At 40.5% G+C, this 24,425-nt stretch overlaps 1 protein-coding gene across 1 annotated transcript in view; it reads left to right on the top strand.

Moving 5' to 3' along the window:
- The first annotated feature begins 16,134 nt into the window (after positions 1–16,134).
- RNF32 (ring finger protein 32) overlaps positions 16,135–24,425 on the top strand; it is a 79,087-nt gene continuing 70,796 nt past the window's right edge. The window contains 2 exon segments of the mRNA XM_026843500.1: positions 16,135–16,198; positions 17,651–17,785. Of these exon segments, the coding sequence (XP_026699301.1) occupies positions 16,135–16,198; positions 17,651–17,785 (199 nt within the window).

The raw sequence follows: 24,425 nt of genomic DNA, 5'->3' as shown, positions 1-24,425 counted from the left end.
TTAAAACCATTACCCCTCATCCTATCCCTACACTCCCTGATAAAGAGTCCCTCCCCATCTCTCCTGTAGCCCCCTTTAAGTACTGGAAGGCTGCTATAAAGTCTCCCCAGAGCCTTCTCTTCTCCAGACTGAACACCCCCAACTCTCTCAGCCTGTCCTCACAGGGGAGGTGCTCCAGCCCCCTGATCATCTTCATGGCCTCCTCTGGACCTGCTTGATCCATGTCCTTCTTAAGCTGGACACAGTTCTCCAGGTGGGGTCTCACAAAAGCAGAGCAGAGGGGGAGAATCACCTCCCTCTACCTGCTGGCCACACTTCTCTTGATGCAGCCCAGGATACAGTTGGCTTTCTGGGCTGTGACTGCTCATTGCTGATTCATAGTCAGTTTTCCATCCACCAGTATACCCAAGTCCTTCTCTGCAGGGCTGTTCTCAATGCACTCATCGCCCAGCCTGTATCTGTGTTTGCCTTGATGCATGTGCTTGTACTTGGCCTTCACTAGCCTGTGAGGGATCTCTTCTGGAAGCTGGAAAAGGATTTGTGTGATTTGTCAAGTATTTGTATGAGCTATTACAAATTCACCTGCTGGGTCTTCTATAGCGAGCACGGAAAACTCCTACTCCAAAGGAACCTGAGAGCTTACAAACACAAGCCACACAACTCCTTCCACTATTCTGTCGTGCCGTGAAGAAAATTTGTGGCAATTCAACTTGTGCAAGTTGTTCCACTCTAAGTAAAATGACATTAAAGAGGGAAACTACAAGTGAAAGAAGAAGTGTTAGCATTACCAGTGATGGCTTTTGCCCCCTACTTCTATAATCATTTTAATTCCCCAGTAAAATACCAAGAGTCACGTTCTCTTTTGTCCTTTTTAACAGGAAACAGTGAGTGCTATTCATTAAAAAATAGGCCATATTTGTGAATGTGCTTTTTCTACACCCCTCGTTTATTGCTGAGATAGGCACTTACCCACCCTTACCTTTGAAGGTAGCTGGCTGTGTTATTGTTCAGATAAGTACACATCTTCACTCCTGAGGTTCTCCAACAGGTCAGCAGACAAAATACCAGTTAAGGTGTTTCTAAAACAAAATATATGGAAAAAAAACCCACTGCTGGTTCTTTCTATTTTGTGTCGTGTCACCAGCTACTATCTATCTGCTAATGTTGCAGATCTCTGTTGGGCGGGATGGGCCGTGGTGGGGAACAGGAATACCCAGACACACCACAGGAGTGGAGACTTGCTGGTACTGAAAAATCTTATTAGGGCTCTCATTTATAGCTCTGTTGGATCTCTTGAGATTTCTCCACGTTTGGTGGCAATGATCACTGCTTTTTTGTTTAAAAGCATCTGAAACAATTTAGAAGTCTCCAATTATGTGTCCAGGATAGACTGTCCATGAATATCTCGAAGATACATAATAAATACAGCACATCAGCTGTTTAAGCAGTTTATCAAAAGGATACAAGCTTGTGTGGGGTGTGCTGTGGACTATACGTGCTACATCATTATATATCTAGTTTATATGGTTTACAGCAAATTAAATTTTACATTTTTTTAGTCAAATATTTATGTTATTAATAGCTGCATTTAGGAACATGGCATTATCAAAAATGCCACATAGACATTTCATATTTCCAGTTTCCTCCTCTTAAATAAGTATGTATTTGATCAGTTTCTGCTTTGGGTGTTCTTTTTATTCACATACCAAATATAACTGAAATGAAAATTTTCCTTGCAGTCCCTTGCTTATACACCACTGTTCTCATCCTAAAAATCATCTCAAATTGATACTCAGGTTTCTTTTATTATGATTTTCCAAGAGTACAAAAGAAATAAATAGTTCTGCCTGTGAAAATCTGTCCTGGGAAGCTGCTGGAAATGCAATTCTCCATGACATTTGCAGCTGCCACCACTGGGAAAAGCTCCCACGCTGATTTTGACCTTCTGAAGTCCAGAAGCAAAAATCTCACCTCTCTGTCAGTCTGGTGTTGTACCATTCAACTGTAACAGTAAAGTTTACTGCTGCACAGTCTTACCCCTGCCTTGTTGTATGAGAAATATCAGCTGTCTGGTTTTAAAATATCATTTGAATAAACAAATTCTGTACACATCAAATATATCATTGAAAAAAATATATTAAGATTCATATATACATCCATAAAAGGAAAGATCTAAGCAGTTTTAGCAAATATTATATGCCTAGTATCAGGGAAAGTGCTCTTAGACTTGTCAAATCTCAGGCACTGAGCATCCAGCTCACCAGGTGGACTCTTGCCTTGTGCACCATCACAGCTAGGCTTGGATTTCATACAGCCTTATGTTACAGCCTTTCCTCCTGCTCCTTGATCTTGTATGATAGATGTCCTGGTTTGTGGTCCAGTACCCAAAGGTATAGGGAACAAAGTGGTGGGCATGTCCTGCTCCCATGGAGAGCAGGGCAGAGGTGGCTGGGGGGCTCCATGCTGTATTGACTGGTGGGTCTGCAGTCTCATCACACAAACTGATATAAAACTTCTCATATGATTTGAAGAAAACCTTCTAGTCCCATCTAGGCATGGGGCTTGCACAGTAGGACAGAAGAAATGCTGCCAGATCTACCTGCCGGTTGCAGTGCTAGTGCACACAGGTGGTTGATAAAGAGGCTGTGCTGTTACAGGAATTAATCAGCTGCCCCTGGATCAAGCAGGATTTTCAGAATTGCATTGCCTTCTCTTTACTACATTTGGCCACGGAAGGCAAGCTAGTTGTGCATGGGCCTCTGGCTCATGGCACAGATCCACATTAAGCTCACCAAAGACGCATGTGTTATAAAGCTACAGGATCCGTGATCTCAGGTGTCCAGGAAACCTTGCTGTAATGAGTACAGATGGCACAGCAGCAGATATTTTGTGTGGGATGTCATAGTAGTCCCAAAGGTGTTAGCATGAAGCTTCAGAGACAACTGTAAGTCCATTAATGGTGACTTTCAAACCCTACAAATCATTTGGCACGAACATCCAAATGCCTGAGTCCTGGAGCTTAGCATTAACAACAAGTGGATGAAATCTTTCCTGAGAAATGAACTATAATAAATTTAACTTAAATTCCTAGTGTCCTTAGGTGGCAACATCAAATACTAAACATTATCTAATTTGAAGATATTATACCTGGTTTGCTCCCCAGCTATCTGTAAGCAACACCCAGTGGAGCATCTAGACAGAATTTCTTTTTTCCAGCTGACAAATGTCCAGGATCCACCTCTGTGCCTGGAAGAAGAGCTCAGCATGCTTGTTATGCAAGGAGCCACTCAACTGACGCTTCTGGAGAGTATATCAGGTTATGTAGACTTATGTTGTATATCAACATTTGAACACAAGTCCCAAAGAGCTAGTCTTTACCTGTTCCATATATGAGTCTTGGGAGGGGTGGAAGATAATGATGCCTGGAGCCCAAAAGGAGAGAGAAGTAGTGGGTCCCCCAGGCAATGCAGGAGGCAGCTGGAATTCCAGGACATGCTGGCCTGCGATGCACAACAAAAGCCCAAACCAGCTCCAGGTAGCTGGAAGCTGCAAAGATTGGCAAAGGGCCTGTCCATCCCTGAAACTAGCTCTTTTGCTGGGTCCCTGGGGTTTGCAGCAGAAGTTCCAGGTGTATAAAGAAATCTCAGGGAAAGAGGCTTCCCTTCTTTTTTTTATTTACTACAGACATTTTGCACATCTCTGCGCGAAACCACCTGCCCCACACAACCACAAATATTGGAGCAGTAGAGCAATTTTTCTACCACCCACATAAGATAAGGAATCAAGAGACACAAAGCCTCATTATATCCAAACAAAAAACTTACAAGCAAAAACATAAGTGTTAAGAGGAAGCTGAAAAAGTAGCTGAAGAAATTAGCTATTGTGCAAATACAAACTGAATTTCAGGATGCATTTTGTTGTTTAACACATCTGCTAAGTGAAAACCATTTTCAAGTTACATAAAATCACCATCACTGTCATAACCATCATCTCACCTAAATTCTGCCACTTTCTTTACAACAGCTTCCCAACCTTCAGTGTACTAGCCAACACAAAGAGAGCAGAAATCGGTCCTTCTTTTAACTTCCTGAATATCAGAAGATATGAAGCTCCAGAAGACTGGAGCTGAGCTAGATGACAGCTTTTTGAACCCAGATAAGCACATGCCTCATCTCAAGAGCAAGCCTGAAGACAAGCCAGTTCCACAACACCACCAGCTTTCCCATCTGAGGCTGCCTCCTGGTCCTGAGAGAGCAGAAAGAGCAGAAAGACTTGCAAGATGAGAGGTGCAGGTGAGAGTGCGTATAGCTCTACCCACTTCTCATGTATAAATTAATCTGATCTGAAAGCAAGTCTCAGGGATGGATGTTCCAGTGTGAAAGCAGAGACAGAGGCGACAACCTGCAGGGCTGCAGGCCATACTGCTTTCTTGGAGGTTTTGCAACCTTATTCTTAAAGCGGACAATAAATATTGCACTAACAAAGGGACAACATCTACCGCTCATACCTTGGGGGGATGACTAATCTTCAGACTAGCATTTGCATGGAGGTCAGATGCTATGGAACCACTTCTCCATGGCCCAGGGAAGGAGGTTTCTGGGAAAGGAAGGCTTAGCACCAGGAAAGGGTTGAGTGTGGCAGTCTTTTAACAGTTCACACTTTTCCTGTACTTGACCTGTAACCATCAAAACCCCTGAGACTGCTCTAAAATACTTTTTAACTTGTGGTAGTCAGAAGGTCAGACAACTATTTCCATAGCTGCAAAGCTTTTCCAAAATATTCCAGTGCCCATGGCCTCTTTCTCATGGAGAATAAACTTGTACTTGGATGCCGATTCATTGCCTAGACCCCAGTGTCATAGCTCAAGTATGTTGACAATCAAGTCTCTTGCTCATCAAGAATGAAACTTGATCTATCTTTCAAATCCATCCTTTTTTTTTTTTTCTCAAATCAACTAAAACACTTCTCTTTTTTATTGACATTTATGCAGAATCATAGAAAACAAGCCTAGCTGTGACTTCTAAAACCATCTAATGCACACACCTCACCTGCTTTCCCAAGTAATGCTGCAGTCAAATACACCTAGTTCACTCCTGACAGCAGCAGCAGCGGGTAAAGCTACCAGTGTGCTCTGAAAAGCCTGTACCAGAGAAACACAGATTCTTACTCTTGCCCTTTCTAATTTGTAGTTCATTCCCCTTTTGTTGTAAATGAAGACCTTAAAGTGCTGAATCATGCAAAACATCATCTGAAGGCACCATTTATTTTGAACATGATCTCCATAACAGTCTGATGGGGAAGCACCACAGTACCATTCCCAGGATCAATAATGTGAGATGCTGAAATATACAGGGCATCCAAGGAGGACTTCAGCTCAGCAGCTCTGCCTCTGAATAATTCTCCCCAGGGACTTCTGAAAGTCAACAGAGAGCTCTGCATCATGCTGTGGGCTTGGGCCCATGATGAAAGGTGCTCTGAAAGAGTCAACTGCAAGGTCAATGTGCTTTACACCCACATGTTGAAAAATAAGTAAGCATCAGTGTCCAATTTAGTTGTCATTGCAGAGTGGGACTCCAAGGCAAAGGAATGCTATAAGCTTCTAAGGACCATGCTTCTCTCCTTCCCTTTGATGTAAGCCAAGGTAATGGAGATTCTGCCAAGGTGTGACTAATTCCTTGTTACTATATTGCATAATTTTCATACACTTTTGAAAAAAAAGAAGGCCTTTAAGAATTGGAGGGAAAGAGAAATTCACCCCTGACACATTCCACAGAACACAACCAGCAGTACAAAGCAGGTTTTATTAACAGATGGTGAAAGCTCAATTTAAAAAGTACTGTGGGCATTAAAGGAGATTGTTTTATGTCTTTGACATGAATACTCAGGCGAGATGAACTATCAGGAGTTTGGTTTAAGTGAGATTAATGCTTAGTACTTGGAATCCATCCAAACTGATTAAATCTGATTGAGTAAGAGAGCACAACTTTCTATATCACTTTCAAAGTGATATGATTAGGCTGTATATGTACTATCTGAAAAGGTAAATATAAACACAAGGGAAGGGAAAAATACCCTTCCCAAGTTTTAAATCAAAATAATAATAATGAACTAACTGTATGAAACACTTAAAATTTAGTTGACTATTAGAAGAGTTAGATAAGAAAAAGGGTATTAATGATACATAGAATGTGTTAAAGGAATAACAACTGTATTCTGCCCTGCTGAGCAACTCATTCATCTCCTTTGAAGTCAGTTGAAGGGTATAAGTTTGGGTGAGGAGAACTTGTCTCCAGATCATTTTGCCAAGGAAGGTCAGGAAAACACGGACCTTTTCATGTTGTTCGTAGGCATGGCACAGATTTGCAGCCAGTAGTCTTAACTAGGAACAGTTTGTCATTATTTAAAAATACACTTTTTATATCATAAAAAATTTACTAGTTTTATATATATTTATAGGTATATTCAATAGTCTTTCCAAGCATACCTTTACATACCACTCAGAGAGACACAGCTCCAAATTCAGGTACCTGTATGTCAGTGCCTACCTGTAAACTTTGTGTCTCAGCTTAGTCAGTGAAGATCTGATCAATGCAGTCAATGAAGCCTACAGACCCCCATCAGCTATGCACTTCTGGGTGCTACTTTGTTAGTCAGATACATGTATTGACTATTCAATTACTTATGTGTATATGAAAGATAAAGGACTACTTCCTAGGAAATATTCACTCTGAAAAACAATTTAGACAGACAGTCTCTTGACCTTCCTTTTTCCTGCTGCAGGTAAGAGGGCACTGAGAAAGACCACTGCTGAAACGTTGAATCCATTTCTATGGTCTGCACTCAGACGACTGGAGAAGGTTCAGTGCAGGTCTATAAAATAATAAAAGGGATCGGTTAGGAAGCCCAAAGCATTTCACTTGACAAAGCAAAAGCTAAAGAGATGAATCGGGGTCTATAAAACTATACTCTTTAGAAGGAGAAGACTGTTTCAGAACACAATAGCATAATATGAATACATGCCAATGTCTAATATAAGCAAAGTCACTCCAAGTTTGGCCTTACTATCTGTGTCTTAAGTTTACATAGTTGGTAAGAAACAGTTCTGAAGTTAGCACAGAGAGGAGCTCTACCCTAGTGACTGTGTCTAGAAGCAACCTGTGTGACCAAGTAGCAACCTGGTGGCCAGAATCTCTGGGGCTGCTCAGAGATGAGAGACTTCTGCCTTCCTCCTGAAACATTTCATCTGCCCCTAAACTGATGGCTGCACACTGCCTCTAAGACACAAGGAACACATGTCAAAGCTGGACAATGCCTCTAGCACTGTCACCAGCAGAGCTAACACATTGTATTTTCTTGCACTTAGATCTTCACTGATTTCCATTTTATTCTCTATTGAAAAAAATGTTCTCCCTTTTAGGTGTATATGTGGACACCACTCACAGTCCTGCCCTCATTGCTGGAATGAACACAAAGTTGTAACCAGGTTACTGAGACTTTACAAGTTACCACCGATCAGCTGAGACACGATAACTGTATTTGTATATTATATACATATATATATACACATACATGTATATGTTTTTGATCATAAAAATGTGTTAGCACTATTAAATAACACATATTCTTTCAAACTGCCACCATGAAACCAAGCACATATGGTAGCTGATTCTCCTATTTTACTTCATTTGCTGAAGAATGCAAATGCATTAAGCTGCAGTGACTTGCCTGTCCAACCATGCTTCACAAAAACCTTCCTGGGCCTTGATGTGAAGGAATTGCATGTGAAGATATGGGAGAAAGTTTGGGATGGGCATGTCACCCATGTTATACTATGCAAGGCATCCAAAACCTTTCGGAATTGCCAGAGGAAAATTTATCTTAAACCTCATCTATGAAAATAGGGAAATTCCCTCATGAAACTTACACATGGGTGAGGAAGGATTAAAATATGAGAAAACACCATTTTACCCAGATTTCCATCTCAACTATGACTTTGAAAATTGTGCTGAAATAATTTCACTAAAGCCACTACTTTATCCCTCTCCCAGAGGACAGCAATTTCCTTAACAGGGCCAGTCCTGCCACCAGGACTTGCCAGGGTGGGGGGAACTGCTTCACAGCAGATGCAGCCAAGATATCAGCCAGAAATGCAGGCCTATCATTTTTCTAGAAGCGACAGCTTTCATTTTTAGCACTGGTGGGCAGCACTCCTTAAAATTCTTTACCATAATCAAGGTCAGGGCATTGCCTTCCACTGGGCATTTGGTAACTTTGGCTTTTGATATGGATTTTTCACGGAACAGCTCTGAATTCCTAAATGCTGGTAGCCATAAATGAGAAGACAGAGTAGGAGTCAATGTGTAGGGTCTACAGACAAAGGTTAATGTATCTCCCAGCTCCACAGTATACAAAATGCTTATTATCCAGTAGGGGCAGTACAAATGAAATGGACAAACAGATATCCTGATCTGGTACAGAGGCATACCTGGACATCTCAGCTAAATTAGATAACCATCAAGGATTAAAGGCAATATAACAAATCACAAGTTTTATTCAAGTCGAAGAGGTCTCCGTTTGACAGCGTTGTTTAATAGCCAAGAGGGAGTTGAGGAATGCACTATAGTCCCATGGTTTCTTAACGAAAAAAAAGAATAACAAATGCTGAAAAACTCTGCCAAACAACAAAGCTTACATTTTATACACACTCATCAATTTAACCCTAAAACCTTAAAAGCCTCAGGGTGATCCCAACGCCTTTAATACCAAAGGCCCTAACTATGCCACAGATCAAGCACCAAGCCCAAGCCTGCTTTGTCTAGAAAGATGAAAGCGCACTCAAACAGGTGAAGGCTTCTTTGGAATCATCACCTGCAATTAAGCAAAGGAAAACTAAGAGGAGAAGAGGTAAGCTGAACTTGCTTTAAAAAGACACCACGGGAGCAGGTGGATGCTTGCTAAGGATAGCTGTGGTGTCTGCTGTCATTCTTTCACCAAATGATGTGCATTCATTGGGATTTCCTGCACATTAACAACAGATCACTTGGTGGGAAAGTTGGGTGGGTGCTGCAAAAGCAAAAAGAAATCTCTCAGGTTTTTTTTCTTGTATATCATTCTGGGAAGACTGTTGTTGCCAAGCTGCTATGGACAGAAATACCAGAGCTCTGTCTGAGTAAAGCAGTGCCACAGAAGATTTCATTTTGACATATGCATAATAATTTATCATTCTTCATTGTCTTAAAGCAAATAATTTGTAAATAACTAAACACTTAGTTCAAAACAGGGTCTGTAAAAAAAGTTTTCCTTTGAAGCCCAGCTCCTAGAGTCATACTATACCAATTATTCTTTTCAGAAGACAGGAAGGTTTTAGCCACTGTTGCCAAGAAGAAAATCTTGCAAATGTAAGTAAAGGAATAAACACCAGAATGCAAATTTAAACAAGACTCTAAGTTTTTTTACTACGGTTGTATAAATATTCCAAGTCACAATAAAGTAAGAATTACATGTAAAAAGGGAGAAAGAAAAGACAGTTATTTACACTCTAATGTTCAGATCTTTGTGGCTGTAACCATCTTTGTGTTCTTCATTCAGAAGGCACTTTACAGAGTCCCTGAGGATAGATAATGGGTAAACTGATAATACTATTAATACTATTAGTAGTAATATTAATTAATAACAATCATAGTAAAATCCATGATAACATTTTTGGTGGTGTTAATCATTTTAAAGCTTTGTGGAATGACACTATCGATTTGACTTAATTCCATATATACATTTAGAGTCTACCTAAAATTCAAGGAATCACTTGCTCTTCTTGTAAAAGTGCCAAGCACTGCTATTCCTATTAACACCTTCCTCTTGTCACACACCTACCCCAGAATGTAAGACTGAATGGTGAGAAAATTCTTCTTTCAACTCAGTATTTGCCACCAACAAAATCTCTCTTAACCCACTTCATCTCCTAATCTGTGCCCAAAGGAATTTGGGGAATAGAGCAAACCTGAGTGGTATCCCATGAAGTTCTCCATCTCCTCCCTTCCTGACCAGGAGAAAGGCTAACCACAGCTAAGGTCCCCCTGCTGAATACCAGCCAGCCCACCTGTCTTAATTAACAGGGTTGCTATGGTTATTCAGGCAGCCCATGATTATTCACAGACCAGGATCTCTGCTCCCAGACAGGCACTGGTAGAGCAGTGTGAACAGAAAATAATCCCATACCCAGGGTTCAGTCTGAACAGAAAATGCTCCAGAAAGTGATGGTCAGAAGAAGGAGCGAGACCTGGTACCAGCTGGTCTAAAACTTTTATGTGCAGCTTTTTCTCCCCCACGTGGGTTTGAGGCAGGTGGAAAGAGAGAGGAGGAAGAGGTGTGTTTAAATTACTGGCTATAAGGAACGAGACTGTTCTGCGCAGTGATGACACAAAATGGACAATCTGAATAAAACTTTCAGATGGAGATTATATAAAAAGAAAATCAATACGATCAAAATACATAAATAGAGAATTAATGGAGAGGGCTTTATAATCTTTTTCTCCTTTGTATTTTTCAGGTCACCCTGGCTTACAAAAATCAAGTTGTATTTCTTCTGCTTTGCTTCCTGTAAAATCAATATCAACAATCAATTAAAACTTGTTTTGTGCCAGCAGGCTATTGTTTGTGATAATAATGCAGGGAGCTGAAAGAAGATTGCTTTATTTCCTTGACCTCCTCAGCACCCAGATAAATACGGTGTCTGTTCCATCTACAACTTGAAACCACAACCCTGTCCCCGGGTTGGTTTTCAAATTATATGAAAGAAGATTAGACGCTCTCACACACTGCAAAGACCTTGAAGTATCTGCTTTCAGTATCACTGTAACTGGCTGGGAGATAACATCTAATTTATGCTTAATTCAGCAAAACTTCCCAGTATCAGGCTCAGCCAGGTTTTATTTTAATTTGAATCCTCTGTGATTCCACCGACTTTGGTCAGTTTGCAACAAATGGAAGATGTGAAGAGTCAAGAGGAAGACCTGGCAATGAGAAATCTTTCACAGTTTATATCAACAGCAAGTTGTGTTCATCTCACAGCATCCCAGGATCTCTGCTATGTTCTCCTGGTACCATATACTGCCTCTTAAGAAATATACACACACAAACACAAACAGATGTATATAGGCATATACAGACATAGATGTATACATACACAGATGTATGGAGAGAGACAAAGGCAGAGGCAGAGAGAGATCTAGCAGTGAAATTCTCTTACATCTCAAGTCACTACAAAACTTAGTCCTGAATTTTCTCATTCGTTTTCCCAAATGCTCTGAACACCAGCCTGGCCACCCAAAGTGTCAGGCACTGTACAAATGCTGGAGCAGCCCTTTCCTCAACAGCTGGTGTTTTAAACATGTACGGAAAGCAGGCAACAAACTGCAGGAAGAGCAGAGAAAAGACGATGAGGTTAACAGCAAGATCGACTACGGGCCAGCTATACACACAGCTTGTCCGGGGGTGGGGTTGCATTAGATCTGAAAACAAAGTTAGGAGGGTTTGTCAACTGGAGATGGGCAAGTTATGCAACTATTTGAACATGAGCATGCCTGCCTGCTCAGAAAGGAGATTAGGGACTTGAATATGCTTTTATACCTGCTAAATAATTAGTTTCAAATAACCAAGTCCACTCTGCACTTTTCCTCTAAATAGCAAAATGTGAATGAATCATTTGTAAATTTAGACATGAAGGCTGGAATTTTTAAAGGGCCCTGACAGCATTAGACAAGCAGCAACCAACGGTGTCCCTGAGATCTGTCTACATGTTACCAGTGTGAATCCTCATAGGCTTGCACTACTTTTACATGCTTGCCAAAGAGGCGTTACACGTATTCCACCCAGAGATACTCTTCTCCCCGCTCCCCAACACTGGTCCTTGCAGCCTGGGGAAAAGCACATGGCCCAGCCCTTGTAGCCCCACAGCTCTGGGGGCTGATGGATCCTGGCCACAAGCCATCCACTTCATTGCTATTCCCTGTTTAGCGCCTTGCTCTTTGTCCTTTCCTTTTCTTTTTTTTCCCCAAATAAACTTAATAATATTTTATCTGATAATACTATGGTGAAGAAAAGCCCCTGTGTTCTACCAAGGTCTGGTGTCCAAAGGGTTAAACCTAGGACTAGAAGAATCGGAAGCAGACTTGAAGAGACATACACCATCAAAATGCCTTGTCCATATCTTTTTGACACTTTTGTTCCATTAACAGCTATTATTTCTGGTTTCGCTGGCACGGCATACCTAAGCTATTTAGTACTGGAGGCAGATGCTAGTACACAGTGCACTGTCCAAACAAAGCCGTGATCTAAAACAGTCTTAGCGCCCTTTACCTGCATCCTCCCTCCCTCCTCCCATCATTTACCCAGGGTTACAATTCAACACAAGTGAACTTCCAGGCACTGGTTTCCATCTCTTGTTTTTCTTGCAAACTTATCGGGAAGTATTGCTCTGTTTGATGTCCTGAGCACAGCAAAAATCTTCTGATCACTGATTCACTCACTTTGCTTTCCCACTTCACGTTGCCTGTACTGGGAAGGTACCTGAAGCTGATGCAAGGAGAAAGACCAGTCCTTTCTGGCACAACTGTATTTTTCTACTTGTTGATTGTACATTGCACAATGCCTTTAGTTTAATAAACTGCAAATGTCCATGTCCCACCCCCCACCCCCCCAAAAAAAAAGAATAATCAACACCTCCATAACACCACTGTATGCAGCTGGCCTCCAGCAGTGGCTGGGAACTCACCATGATCCATAGATGTAACGAACCGCAGAGCAGAGAATGGACTGTTTATCACCATTTCCAGACACACTCTTAAACAGCCTGATTTTATTATACTTCCAGTGTTCATATGGCAAATCAAAGTGCTTTCAAAGAAACAAGAGTTACCCAATTAACCAGAATGAGACAGCAGGAAAAAACACAGTAGATGATTGAAAAACAGCCTTGCTCCCCACTCCAAATCTATTAAAAAAGCCTGGGTGAACAGTTGTATTTTGCCCTGCTCCTTTTAACCTCCAAACTGAGGAAACTAGAGCTGGTATATATTCTTGGAGATAAAACCACCTTTTTCTGATAATTCCTTCACACTATATTAAAGCATCACCCCTGCCTCCCTGCACAGCTATTTTATATAGTTGCTGAAGCTTCCAGGGTGTCCCTGGGTGAGCCTCCCATGAGCCAAGCAGAGGCAGGGGTAACCTGGAAGGAAAGCTTATGAAGCTTTGGAGTGGTACACATCAGCAGAAAGTGGTAGGCAACAACCTGAGCAGCTCCTGGATGGTGCTTTCCTGGATGCTACAATTTATCCAGCTAAGATCAGGAGTGCACAGGCCAGGCTGAATCACACCTTTAGGGAGTGCTTTTTTACAAAGACAAAAAATACAAATTTTTCCCAGTCTTTTCAGGTATCACAGACCTTGAAGAACTGAAAAATAAAAAGAGTTATACTCAACATAATCATTCTTAAAATCCTCTTGACTACTTCATCTACCCTTTCTATCCCCCCACTACCTCCTTTTCTTTCAATTTTGCTTTCAGTTTGTGAAGTTCTGATGGAAATACTTTCTGCATGCATGAATAACAAATATTCACTCATATGTTCTCCTGGCAGAAGTCCCAGGCCTCGGAATATTAAGTCGTCAAGCAGGTAACAGTACTTGGCTTAGGACTCGGGGTCCTTGCAAGAACTTGCGCTGGTTGTATTCAAAACATTAACAGAAAAGTCAGTGGGTCAAAACTTTCTGTAACTGAAACCCCATATCACTCTCAAAAATCCATCAGAGTCAGGGACAAGCCAGTGAGACTGGATGGCAAGGGATTTTTTCCCAATGTTTGTCCTTTCTTCCTTTTCATGTCTTTACTGAAATATGCTAATACCTTGCAGAAGTCTTTCTTTGCTCACAATTTCAAATCTGTCAAATAGCCTGGGCACCTTTTAAGCTTTGGCTGGGTATTAGGTTCTTTGTTTCCCTGAATTTTATTAATGATAATCATATTTCTAAATCATTCCTAATATATTTTTATGAGGAAAGTTTTTCCACTCAGGTCCTCTATTTGCCCTGTTTCTCTTACCTGCTTTCCACTGTACTTAAATTATGCTATAAATATTTTGAAACAGACTTTCACTTGCTACTATTACATTTCTGAGAATTTGAGTGTGCTTATGTCTGTCAATATTAATTCCATAAGCTTGCAAACAAATGTGTCTTCCTTGGAGTGAAAAATACAGACCTACCAACTCCCATAGTTTCTGCAATCACGGCATATCAGCCTCTTTCCATCTGATCACAGAATAGGCATGGGGTGCTCTCAGTATACAGTATGTTTGATACACCACCTTTTAGGGCATTCATTGATATTATTTCTCAGCACTTTTTCAGATATGTTTGATTCCCTTAAAGAATTTTAAGTTGTAAGCCCAGCATATGAAGCATCCTTCCCTCTTCTGTCATTTTTGAAAGCTTTTTCCTCACATCTTTTTCAACAAATAAAAATTTGTGTTGCTGTGGTTTGGGTTTTTTCTTCCTTTTTTCCTATGCTTCAGTGTATTAAGGAAACAATGCTTATCCAGCTCCTTATGACCACTAAATCTGCTGGAACATTTCAATCTTACCTGAAAGAAGAGCAGAGTTTCCAAAATGTAAAGTTCATAAATGCTTTCATGCAAGTAAGCAATCACCCTGAGGACAGGTACTTGAATCAATCTTTTGCTCCCACTGCAAGAAAGGATACAGCACAATTATAATAGTGGAAAAGTCAAAAGAAGGGATATATTACAAATGCTTCAGTGAAGAAAAAGCTCCAGTTTTGCTTGTATGAGCTGAGAGATGGGACTGTCATTGTACAAGATAAAAAATTAAAATAAATTAGACCTTATAAATTCTGTGTTGGAACTACTTTCTCATCACTGCCTCTTCATTAGCGCAATTATATGTGATTGGCACAGACTTTCCTGGAATATTGCTCACTTGTGATCCCCAAACATACCCCGACAATGAGAAGCAAAATGCCTCTGTCTTGGTCAACCCCAGAGGTTTTATACATATACTGCCATGCTTCTGTAGAGCAGGATTTATAACCTCACTGAGAGAATCAGTATTTCCAACAAGTCTAAGCAATAGGCGTGATGCAATTATAAATTATAAAGCTCAAAAATAATAAAGGTGTGCATCTTTTCGAGTTGTGATTTCTCTTTTTTTTTTTCCAGTCATATAGATATATCATATATATCACCTAGAACTGGCATATTCTATATACATAAACCCACAAATTATTCTACATCTTGAAGAAATACCCAGTCCACACTTGGCATGCTCCCAGACTGACAGTGGCATTAAACCTACTCACAGTTATACTAGTCTTAAACTCTGAATTAAAGAAAAACTTTAAGAAGTCTCGAGATTCCCACTATGAGTTCCCTTATAGGAAATTTGTTATTTACTCATGTCACAGGCTGCTCCAAATGTAAGTATATGAAAAGCTGCATTAGTTCTAGCTTTCTCCATTGATTTAGCATGTGTGACTGTTCATATTTGTATAGTACATTTGCCTATGAATTGCATGCACAGTAAATAAGTGTCACATTTCAGCAGTGCCCAGGAACCCTGGACATTGATCCTGGGTCAGAATTACCAATCGTCTGCTACAGGAGAAAGATTAGCATCCTCTGAACTAAAAGCATTAAAAGGAAGGATGCAGCATCATAGGATTGGTGGCTAGGCTCCACACTCACTTTCTGCCTTAAGATTACTATGTCACACTTTCAACATAGGCATGGTGTCCCAAAAAAGTCCTGTGTTTTGTGAGAGCAAATGGAATCACACCTCTAAGTTTATTGTTCCTTCTTTATATATAGTTCCTTATTATAACATTTATATTTATGGGGGGGATTTTTCTTTTCTTAGCTTCCATTATTTTCAATTATTACTTTTGGAATTTATTTGTTACCTTGTTAATCCTGTTTCATCATTTCTTTGTTACATCTCATCTTTCTCCTCTTTGGAAAAGGTTTGTAATTTCCAAACACACAAACGCTTTAGTGCAGTGCAAAGCAATGGCAGACTTCTCCTTGATTACTTGCCTGAATGGTGTCAGCAAAGAAAAAACAGATGTCGGAGACACAGCTCTTAAAGGCCAAACAGGCCAAATTAAAGGAAAATGAAAAGATGTTAGGTAAATTCACTCATTCTTCAAACAAACTCATATTCCCTATCTAGGTTTTAAAAAAAATTGCCATTCCTCCAACAGAAATATTCAGGAGTGTTTATGGTCTGCCAGATGATTGGAGTGTAATAAATGTAATTTTGCAAGCTTGTAAAATATCTTGACATTGCCTTAAAGAAACCACAATAAACTACCGCGTTGAATTGCTTTACTTCCATTTCTATACCTTATTAAACCAGTATGCAGAAGATATAGCAGCAAAACAAGGGAAGTTTACCTATTGCAACACTAGAAATAACTGAAAATAGCTTAAAAAATAATTCTGTCCATTAAAACACAGTGTATACCTCTTTAAGCTTTGCTACAAGCCAGATCCTTATCTCAGATGCAGGCAAAGTGCCCATTTACTTCAATAGGAGCCGCATATGCATATTCTGAAGCAGAATTTGGTCTGGTGTGTTCATTAAGGGCTTCTGAACTTAAGATGTTACTTTGACGCTCCAGAAAAGACCTGTAGTACAGATAAGCTCCTGTTGATTCCTGGTGAAGCTACCTCTATTGCTGTTTCAGGGCAAGTCCCAACACTGAGCCTGCTAGTGTTCCCCTCAAGCATGACATGCACCTACAGAATAATGAAGACATTGAACCCTTTGATTGACAGAACCTCATAGAAATGATGCACAGAAAAGAACAATTATTGCAACATCGTGGCAAACCCCCTCTTGGATTGAAACTCCCTTTTCATCTGCAGGCTGAGGAGCATGCCAGGATTATAAACTATTTATAAATGGCTATTGCAGGTACACAAACACGCACAATGTTCTAGGAAGTTAAGTGCTACAACTTCAGATTCAAGAGCTCCAGCAGTGCGTGCTCCTGGCAGCTCCCCAGATGTTCAGAGTCAGTGGCTGGAACTGCGGCAACTGTTGCCTGCACTCCTTGCCCACCTCCACCCACCCAAGGACAGTCTTCTGTCATCGAGCAGATCATAGACCTGACTGCCAGGTCCTCTCCAGCTTTGGGCCAACCCACAGCCTTGTTGTAGCTCACAGAAGAACTTGGCCTCAGGAACCCCATCAGTCACCTCTCCTCTCCTCCTCTCAAGCCTGCCTTGGATGACCCTCCCATGACAAGAAGCATTTCATCCCTAAGAGAGCCATTGCCATAGAAACTGAAATGCTGTCAGGTTTCAGTAACAAATAAAAAGATCGAGTCATTTTCCATGTTTGTCAACTTTGGCACAATTTGCACTATTCCAATCCGTGCTGCTCTTGTTCTCTAAGCAGTGGGGTTTTTTCTAAGCAGAGGTACTAAATCTGTTCTCATGCCCTAATTTATAAAGGCTTCACATTGTCTCTCTCCTGGTTTTATCTGGGTTATCACATCACCTCCCTTTTCCTCCCCCCACCCCATTATCCTGGATAAGGGAGATTTTTTTTATACTTGCAATTTTTTGCACAGACTATGAATCTCAGACACAGGCCTGGCACAGGAGCTGCCCACTGGGCTCTTCTGCCATCGACAGACCACAGTGGCTACAGACAAGCGAGTGCCCCTGTTTGCATCCTGGCACATCACCTTCAGCTGAAATCAATGGTACATGGTACACAACACCTGACCCATAAGAAGCAGTGCTGAGAAGCTGGTACATAGGCATTTTTCCCAGCCTTTATCCTAGAGTGACCTCCACAAGAGGAAAAAGGTGGGCAGCAGGAACAGGTGACTATCTAGTTTTGGAGCATCTCTATGAGCTTTCTGATGTAAATCTCCTCTCTTTAGCTGATGGCCTGGGTCTCTCCTCCTTTCCCCTCTGTTAATCCCTCAGGGAGGAGAAGAGCCAGTAGACAGAGAGAGTACTCTCCAGTAGAGTACCAGCTGGAAGAGAGTCAGTGCTCCTGTCTAACACATCACCTCCAATGCACACCAGATCAGAAACCACACGTTTAAAAGGGAGAGCAAAACCAATATTCCTAGTACTCAGAAGCAGAAAAAGCAGAACGCATCTACCTAGCCAACCTCCTCTGCTCACCATCTTTGATGCTGCTGCAATGCCAATGACCCTGTTCACACAGTGCTAGAGCCCACTCCAGTCCTTGGCTGCATGAGTGAACCAGCACAGCCCTCCAGGTTAAAACAACAAACGCGTATTCTAGCTACGGTGAGCCCTATCTCAGCATGATTATGCATCTATCTAGGAATTTGTTTCATCCCTGTGCCAGAGATTCAGCCTCTGCAGAAAGCAAAACTGCAGCAGCAGAATTTTTCCAATGCTACACACTAAAGTAAAAATTATCTCTTTCATTTCCCATAGCACCGTCTCTTGGAGGGCCTGACACGAGAAGAATACACCTTATTATACCTCTGCAGTTTGTAATCCCAGATCAGCCTTTACACACATGGGGAAAAGTAGCTATACAGAGCTCAAAGGATTTCTTTAAGACTAAAAAAAAAGTTTACGATGGAGGCACGAGGGAGACACAGCGTTGCAGACTCTTCTGTCTTTTAGTCCCAATATTGCTTTTTTTGTACAGTCCTGGTCTCCACAGATCCTGTTGCTCCTCCACTGGAGAAAGGAAAGAGCTATTTACATTTTGACCCTATATCCTAGGCAGAGGCAACAAAAGCAAACATCAGACTAATGTTTTAGCTGCAGTTTGACAATAGATTCATTAAAACAAAACAGCCCTGCAGATTTGGATTATAAACAAGGCAATTAACAACAACCAAAATTTGCAACCTATTAAAACTATTTTGGGAGCCAACCCCTCAGCGGTATCTCAGAAGGTCACCTCAGAAGGGCATACCAGCTGCTATCAGCCCAGCCTGTGGCTCCTTGGCTCTGGTCAGTGTCAAATCCATCCGCCAGCGCACACCCCAAAGCAGCCCTTGAGTCAATCCATGTATTTCCAGCTCCCAATTAATTAATTTGGCAGCTGGCTGACACCACACCCTCCTTCCTTGGCCACACTCATTATGCCGGGCCCAGGGGGAGAGCGGGGGTGCAGATGCTGTTGCACTCTTTTATTTCTGGCATACGCCTGGAGTGCCTCGCCGGCTGACTCGTGCGGGGGATTGCTCCCATCCTGGGGCTGAGGCTATTTCAACCAGCTCTGGGAAAGGTCAGGAGAAGATCTGACATATGCAGACCTGGCAATCGTCTCTGTCCCAGCCTCCAAAACCAAAGTACAAGGGAGTTCACCAATTTTCCAGAGTCCCATTGCCTTTCGGCACCTCGCTTTTGGGTTTTCCAGGCTGCTACAGCTCCCCACACACCTGTCAGAGTGCGGCACGACTGACACAGGACTCAGAAAAGCTGCATTCACCCAGGTGCACCCAACCTGGAAGGTTCTTGGCAGGTAGCAATAGTGATCACAGCCAGGTCTGGGCTTTTGCCTCAGCCAAGGCTTGAAATAACAATGCCTGGACCCAGGCTCCAGCCAGCCCTTACCCATCACCTGCAGTATTAAGAAACACCGGCTCTGTTGCTGGGAGTCACAGGCATTTTGCTTACTGTACATGTCCTTTCAGCATCCAGCAACAATGCGACTTACTGTATTACTCCTTTCTTCACATTTCTTTTTTTTTTTCCTTACAGAGGAGTGAGATTTGTCAAAATCTCACTCCTCTGTAAGAGCTTTGGATACTTTGGCATAGCTCCAGTTATCACTTCAAGTATGAACTTACAGGTTACGGTACTTACGAAACTCTGCTATATACTCCTCAGTTCATAGAATATACTCAAAAATAAAATTTGTTATATTATTTGCCCATCTCTATAAACTATTAAAGATTTTTCTGAAAACTTTAACATGTCAGTGACTTTTATTTCGATGTATTTTCAAAGGATGCCAGTAATTCTCTGAGGTTGGAAATAATGCTGGAATGGCAGTGTGCTCCTTCCACACAGCTCATAATAAATTGTGTAGTGTAATAGTTAGATAGTAGAGATACTATAGTACATTCTTTTGTTTTAAGAAGTTTTGAATTTCTATATAGCTATGTAATGCCCAAAAGTTCCTTATGTTTTAATCACAATACAGAACAGTTTGTCTATTTACCTTAATTATTCATGTTGAGGTTTTCAAGGTTCTTTGTCTTTGTGTTCCCATCCTATGAACTCATCAAGCATCAAAGTTTGAAGCATTTTTTTAGCTTGTGTTCTGAATATATTACAATTGGCATCACACCATAAAACACTTTGGCAGCCAAACAAATAGTTTTACGTGAAACCCAACATAATCATGGGTTATTGAAATATACTTCCTGTACATGCCTGGAATTCCCCTAATTAGCAGAGTATTTTCCAATCTGTCCAAAATGTATAATGCCAAAACCACAATGAATTTTCTCTCTTGTCCACCCAGGGCAGTCAACCATTTCACTCCATCTATTTTGTAGAGCCACCTGTAACATGAAGGGAAATGAATTGCTTAAATTCTCTGAATGCATGATTTTTTGTCCCATTGACTTCATATAGAGATTACTTTGCCAGAAGTCTCACAGGGTAGCCCAAAGCAATTACACTTGATAAAACACTATATATAGCCACCTATGGGTTCTTACACTTACTGTTTTCTTACTCTTACTGCTTTGCCTGCCAACACTACAAATCCCAGCATGCCACTTTGCCGTTTACACCAGCAGAAGTTTTCTAGATTGTTTTTGGGGGTTGGTTTTTTTTATGAATTGTATTTTGGGAAATGTAGTTCTGATCAGCTTTACACTTCCCATCTACTTTAAGAGAAAAAGTTAGTGTGAGACAAGTTAGAGACTAAATTTGGGACAGTTTATCAATGCAGCCCTCCACTGGCAAATGCATGAGAAATTCCTTTCTGAAAACAGGGTGGTTTTTTTTAAAAAAAAACAAAATACACTTCTCATTTGCAGGTATCACTGAAAACGTATATCCCAAACACAACTCCATTATTGATACTGGAGAAAACTTCAGTTATATAAAGATTATCCTGTACTTCATTATGCACTGTGGACCTAAATTCCCAGGCAGAAGTAGCTCCAGTTTAAAAGCTTTCTGTGGTTTTCAGCACAGAAACTAAAAAAAAAACCAAAAAAACCACCAACAAACAAAACCAACACATGCCCTTGGTGACCAATCATGCAGAATAAACAGCAGATACTGATAAACTCAGATTTTAAGGTAAGTGCAGCCCATAGGTTGGAATGTATTCAAATAAATCTTTCCATATAATGAACAAATGTTGAAGGTCAGAAACTATATGCAGATAACTCACAAACAGCAAAAGAGACTGAACTGTACAATAAAGTGTTAATTACAAATAAACTACCTCTTTTCTTGATTAGATACAGATCTTTTAATAAAACTTCATAAGTCTTCAAAAGAAGAGAAACAGTGTGAAAATGTAAAGAAAAAGACTTTTCTTCTATGGTGGTGAACGCTACCAAAGTTCAAGAATATAATATATTGTGCAAAACCAGATTCATCTTTCTACATTAATTTCCAGGTTTTGAAACTGTGGACTAGTTTTTGAACATGTTGACCTGGAGCATTATCTTAGATGACGCATAGTCCAGTTGATTCTAGCACTGATTTATGGCCTCAGTCATAACTGAGTTCTACATTAATCTAGAAATTAATATTTCAGTCTAAACATCCTTTCACACTCTCCACAATATAACTTGTCACTGTTAATCTCCAGCCTCGATGTTAAGCATCTCCTTGCTTTCAAACTGTAATACAGCATGTACTGTATTTTTTTGTGCTGCTGCTTGAAAGAATGATTGAGGACTGAATTGATTGAAAAGCTTGATTTATCTTGTCTGCAATTTTCAGTAGTGTGAAGTGATTTTATATATGAGAGAAGGTTCTTTGATTAGCTTGCCATAGTCTAGAAAGGCTAAACATTATGGGCATTAAAATTTCAACACGAATGTTATCCCTGCAGTAAGCACAATAGTGACATCTTATGCCTATCAATACATGTATTAACTGAAGTTCTGACACTTCTCAGTAGAGATTTACCTCCAGAGCTTTGAGGTTTGAGAAATCAATATATAACCTACTTTGATGCAATCCACACACTAAACTACATTAAAATAACATTAGGGCTTGCTTTAAGCTGACAACAGTCAGGAAATGCAGAGCTAATCGCAAAAACTCTACCTTTAACCAATCTTTACATAATTTCAGATTCTGTGAGCAACATGTGATTTTGTGCCACAGTAACCAGCTAGAGCATGATTTCAATGTCCCAGTTTTCTAGGCTTTAGCTATGTGACATACCCAATTCAATTGTTTTAAAGCAACTTTAACAGATTATTTTATAATGCATAAAGGAAAGAGATCCATAATGTCCTTTTGAACAGACACCTGCTACAGGAAGGACTCCAGCTCTGCATTTGCCTCCTTCCCTGATACAAGGCTCTGCAGAGTGGCAGCTGGGACCCCTTACCTTCCTTCTGCTGCAGGTTCCTCAACAGCCCAGCCCAGAAAGGTCTCTGGATACTTTTCCTTACAGCCACCAAAGAAGGACTGAGATTGAATCATTTAAGTGTCCTAACAAATACAAATGGCACCCTGTTAAATAATCACAGTGCATTAAAATGTTGGTCTTAAAGAATTTTTGATTAGACATTCAAAGAATATGCCAGTTTTAGCAATCGTATGCTAACTTCATTTATTTGAAATCTGAAGTGGTTTCCTTTGTACAAAATTTTTCTAGTATAGGTTCCACCAGTTCCACAGAATCAGGTGGAAACCTCCATTTTCCCTGAGAGTCAGAGTTACCTGGATAGGTCACTAACACACAGTGCATCCATCCCACCCAGAGATTACTCAGAGCTTTGCTATTTAACACCTCCAGATCAGGTGGACTATATTTTTCCCCATATCGTCCACAAAGAGCCTATTCTGTCATGACTTTAGGATTTTTCATAATTTTCTAGTTTCAGATATACAATCTGCTTAAACATTAATGGCAAAACACACTGTGAGGTAAGAAACACACTAACAGAACATTATTGATAGAGGTAGCACCTTCTCTCCCAGTCACCAGGATGCTTTCCAAGCAGGACTCCCCGCCCAGCACAAAAGGACCTTTTGGGCAAAACTGAGCAGCTGTTGAGCAAAATAGTTACATTCATTTCACCTTAGCACAGGGAAAGGAAAACAAATGTAGAAAAAAAGACCATGGGAGTCTGTAAGGTCTGACACAGTTGAACTCGATAATCTTAAAGGTCTTTTCCAACTTAAATGATTCTATGATTCTAATTAACAAAGTTGAATTCAGCCAAAAGAGCTGTGTTTGTCTATTGTGAAAATGTCTGTTGCGTCACTTGTGTTTTCAACAAGTTATGACTGCCAACTGGGATCTGCTAGAAGACACCCAATGCCACCCTGAGACTAAAAGCATTGCCTAGAAGTAAGATTAACCCAGAAGGAACAAGGCAAAGATGACTGTATCTTCAGGCCTCTCAGAAACAATAGGGAAACAGTACAACTGTAAAAACAAGAAAGGTAATTGCAAGGTGAATAAAAAAAAAAAAAAAAAAAAAAAAAAAAGATAAAGTGTTAGTTGCTGAAACCTCAGCTTTTATGATTCTTCTACTTAGGTACTGAGGAGGCCAGACGAGTTTTATGTAATTTGGTGAGACTGCAGCCCATACTCAAAGCTGCAAACCTGTTTGTTCACGTGCATGTTCATGTAGCCAAAATTTTCACTACTACATGCAGTAAGTTTATGCATGCTCACCTAATACAACCTCATTTTAGGAAAGCTTCCACTCCCAGAAAGAGATAACTGATAATGTATAAGATCAGCATATAACATTTTTATGAACTGAAAAAAAAGGTTAAGAACTTTTTTTAAGGCTGAAATTCAGATTTACTTTCTTCTTATGTTAACGTGTACTTTCAGCTTTCATACTTCACCTGCACTAACATTTGAGGAATTAAAATGAGCTGATGGGTGCTTTTGGTCCAGGATTCATTTGCTTGTGTAACTCAGACCTAATTGCGGGTCTGCACTGCAGTCCTTAAACTCTTTTGTAGAGAGCATGCATAATCAGCAGACTTGGATGATTCTGCTAATGCCACAGTTAAATGCCTTGAGCAAACACACTATTATAATTTTGCACCAATTTGAAAATATCCATTTAAATGTTAAATGAAGAGGAACTAATCAATAAAAACATGCATAGAGTCTCTGGGGAAGTACACTGGAAAAGACAACAATAATCTGCCATTAACATGCAAATAAAG

Source organism: Athene cunicularia (genome assembly GCF_003259725.1).
Source record: "Athene cunicularia isolate RWA chromosome 2 unlocalized genomic scaffold, athCun1 chr2_part1, whole genome shotgun sequence".
Classification (NCBI taxonomy): Eukaryota; Metazoa; Chordata; class Aves; order Strigiformes; family Strigidae; genus Athene; species Athene cunicularia.
This window is presented reverse-complemented; position numbering and strand designations above follow the sequence as displayed.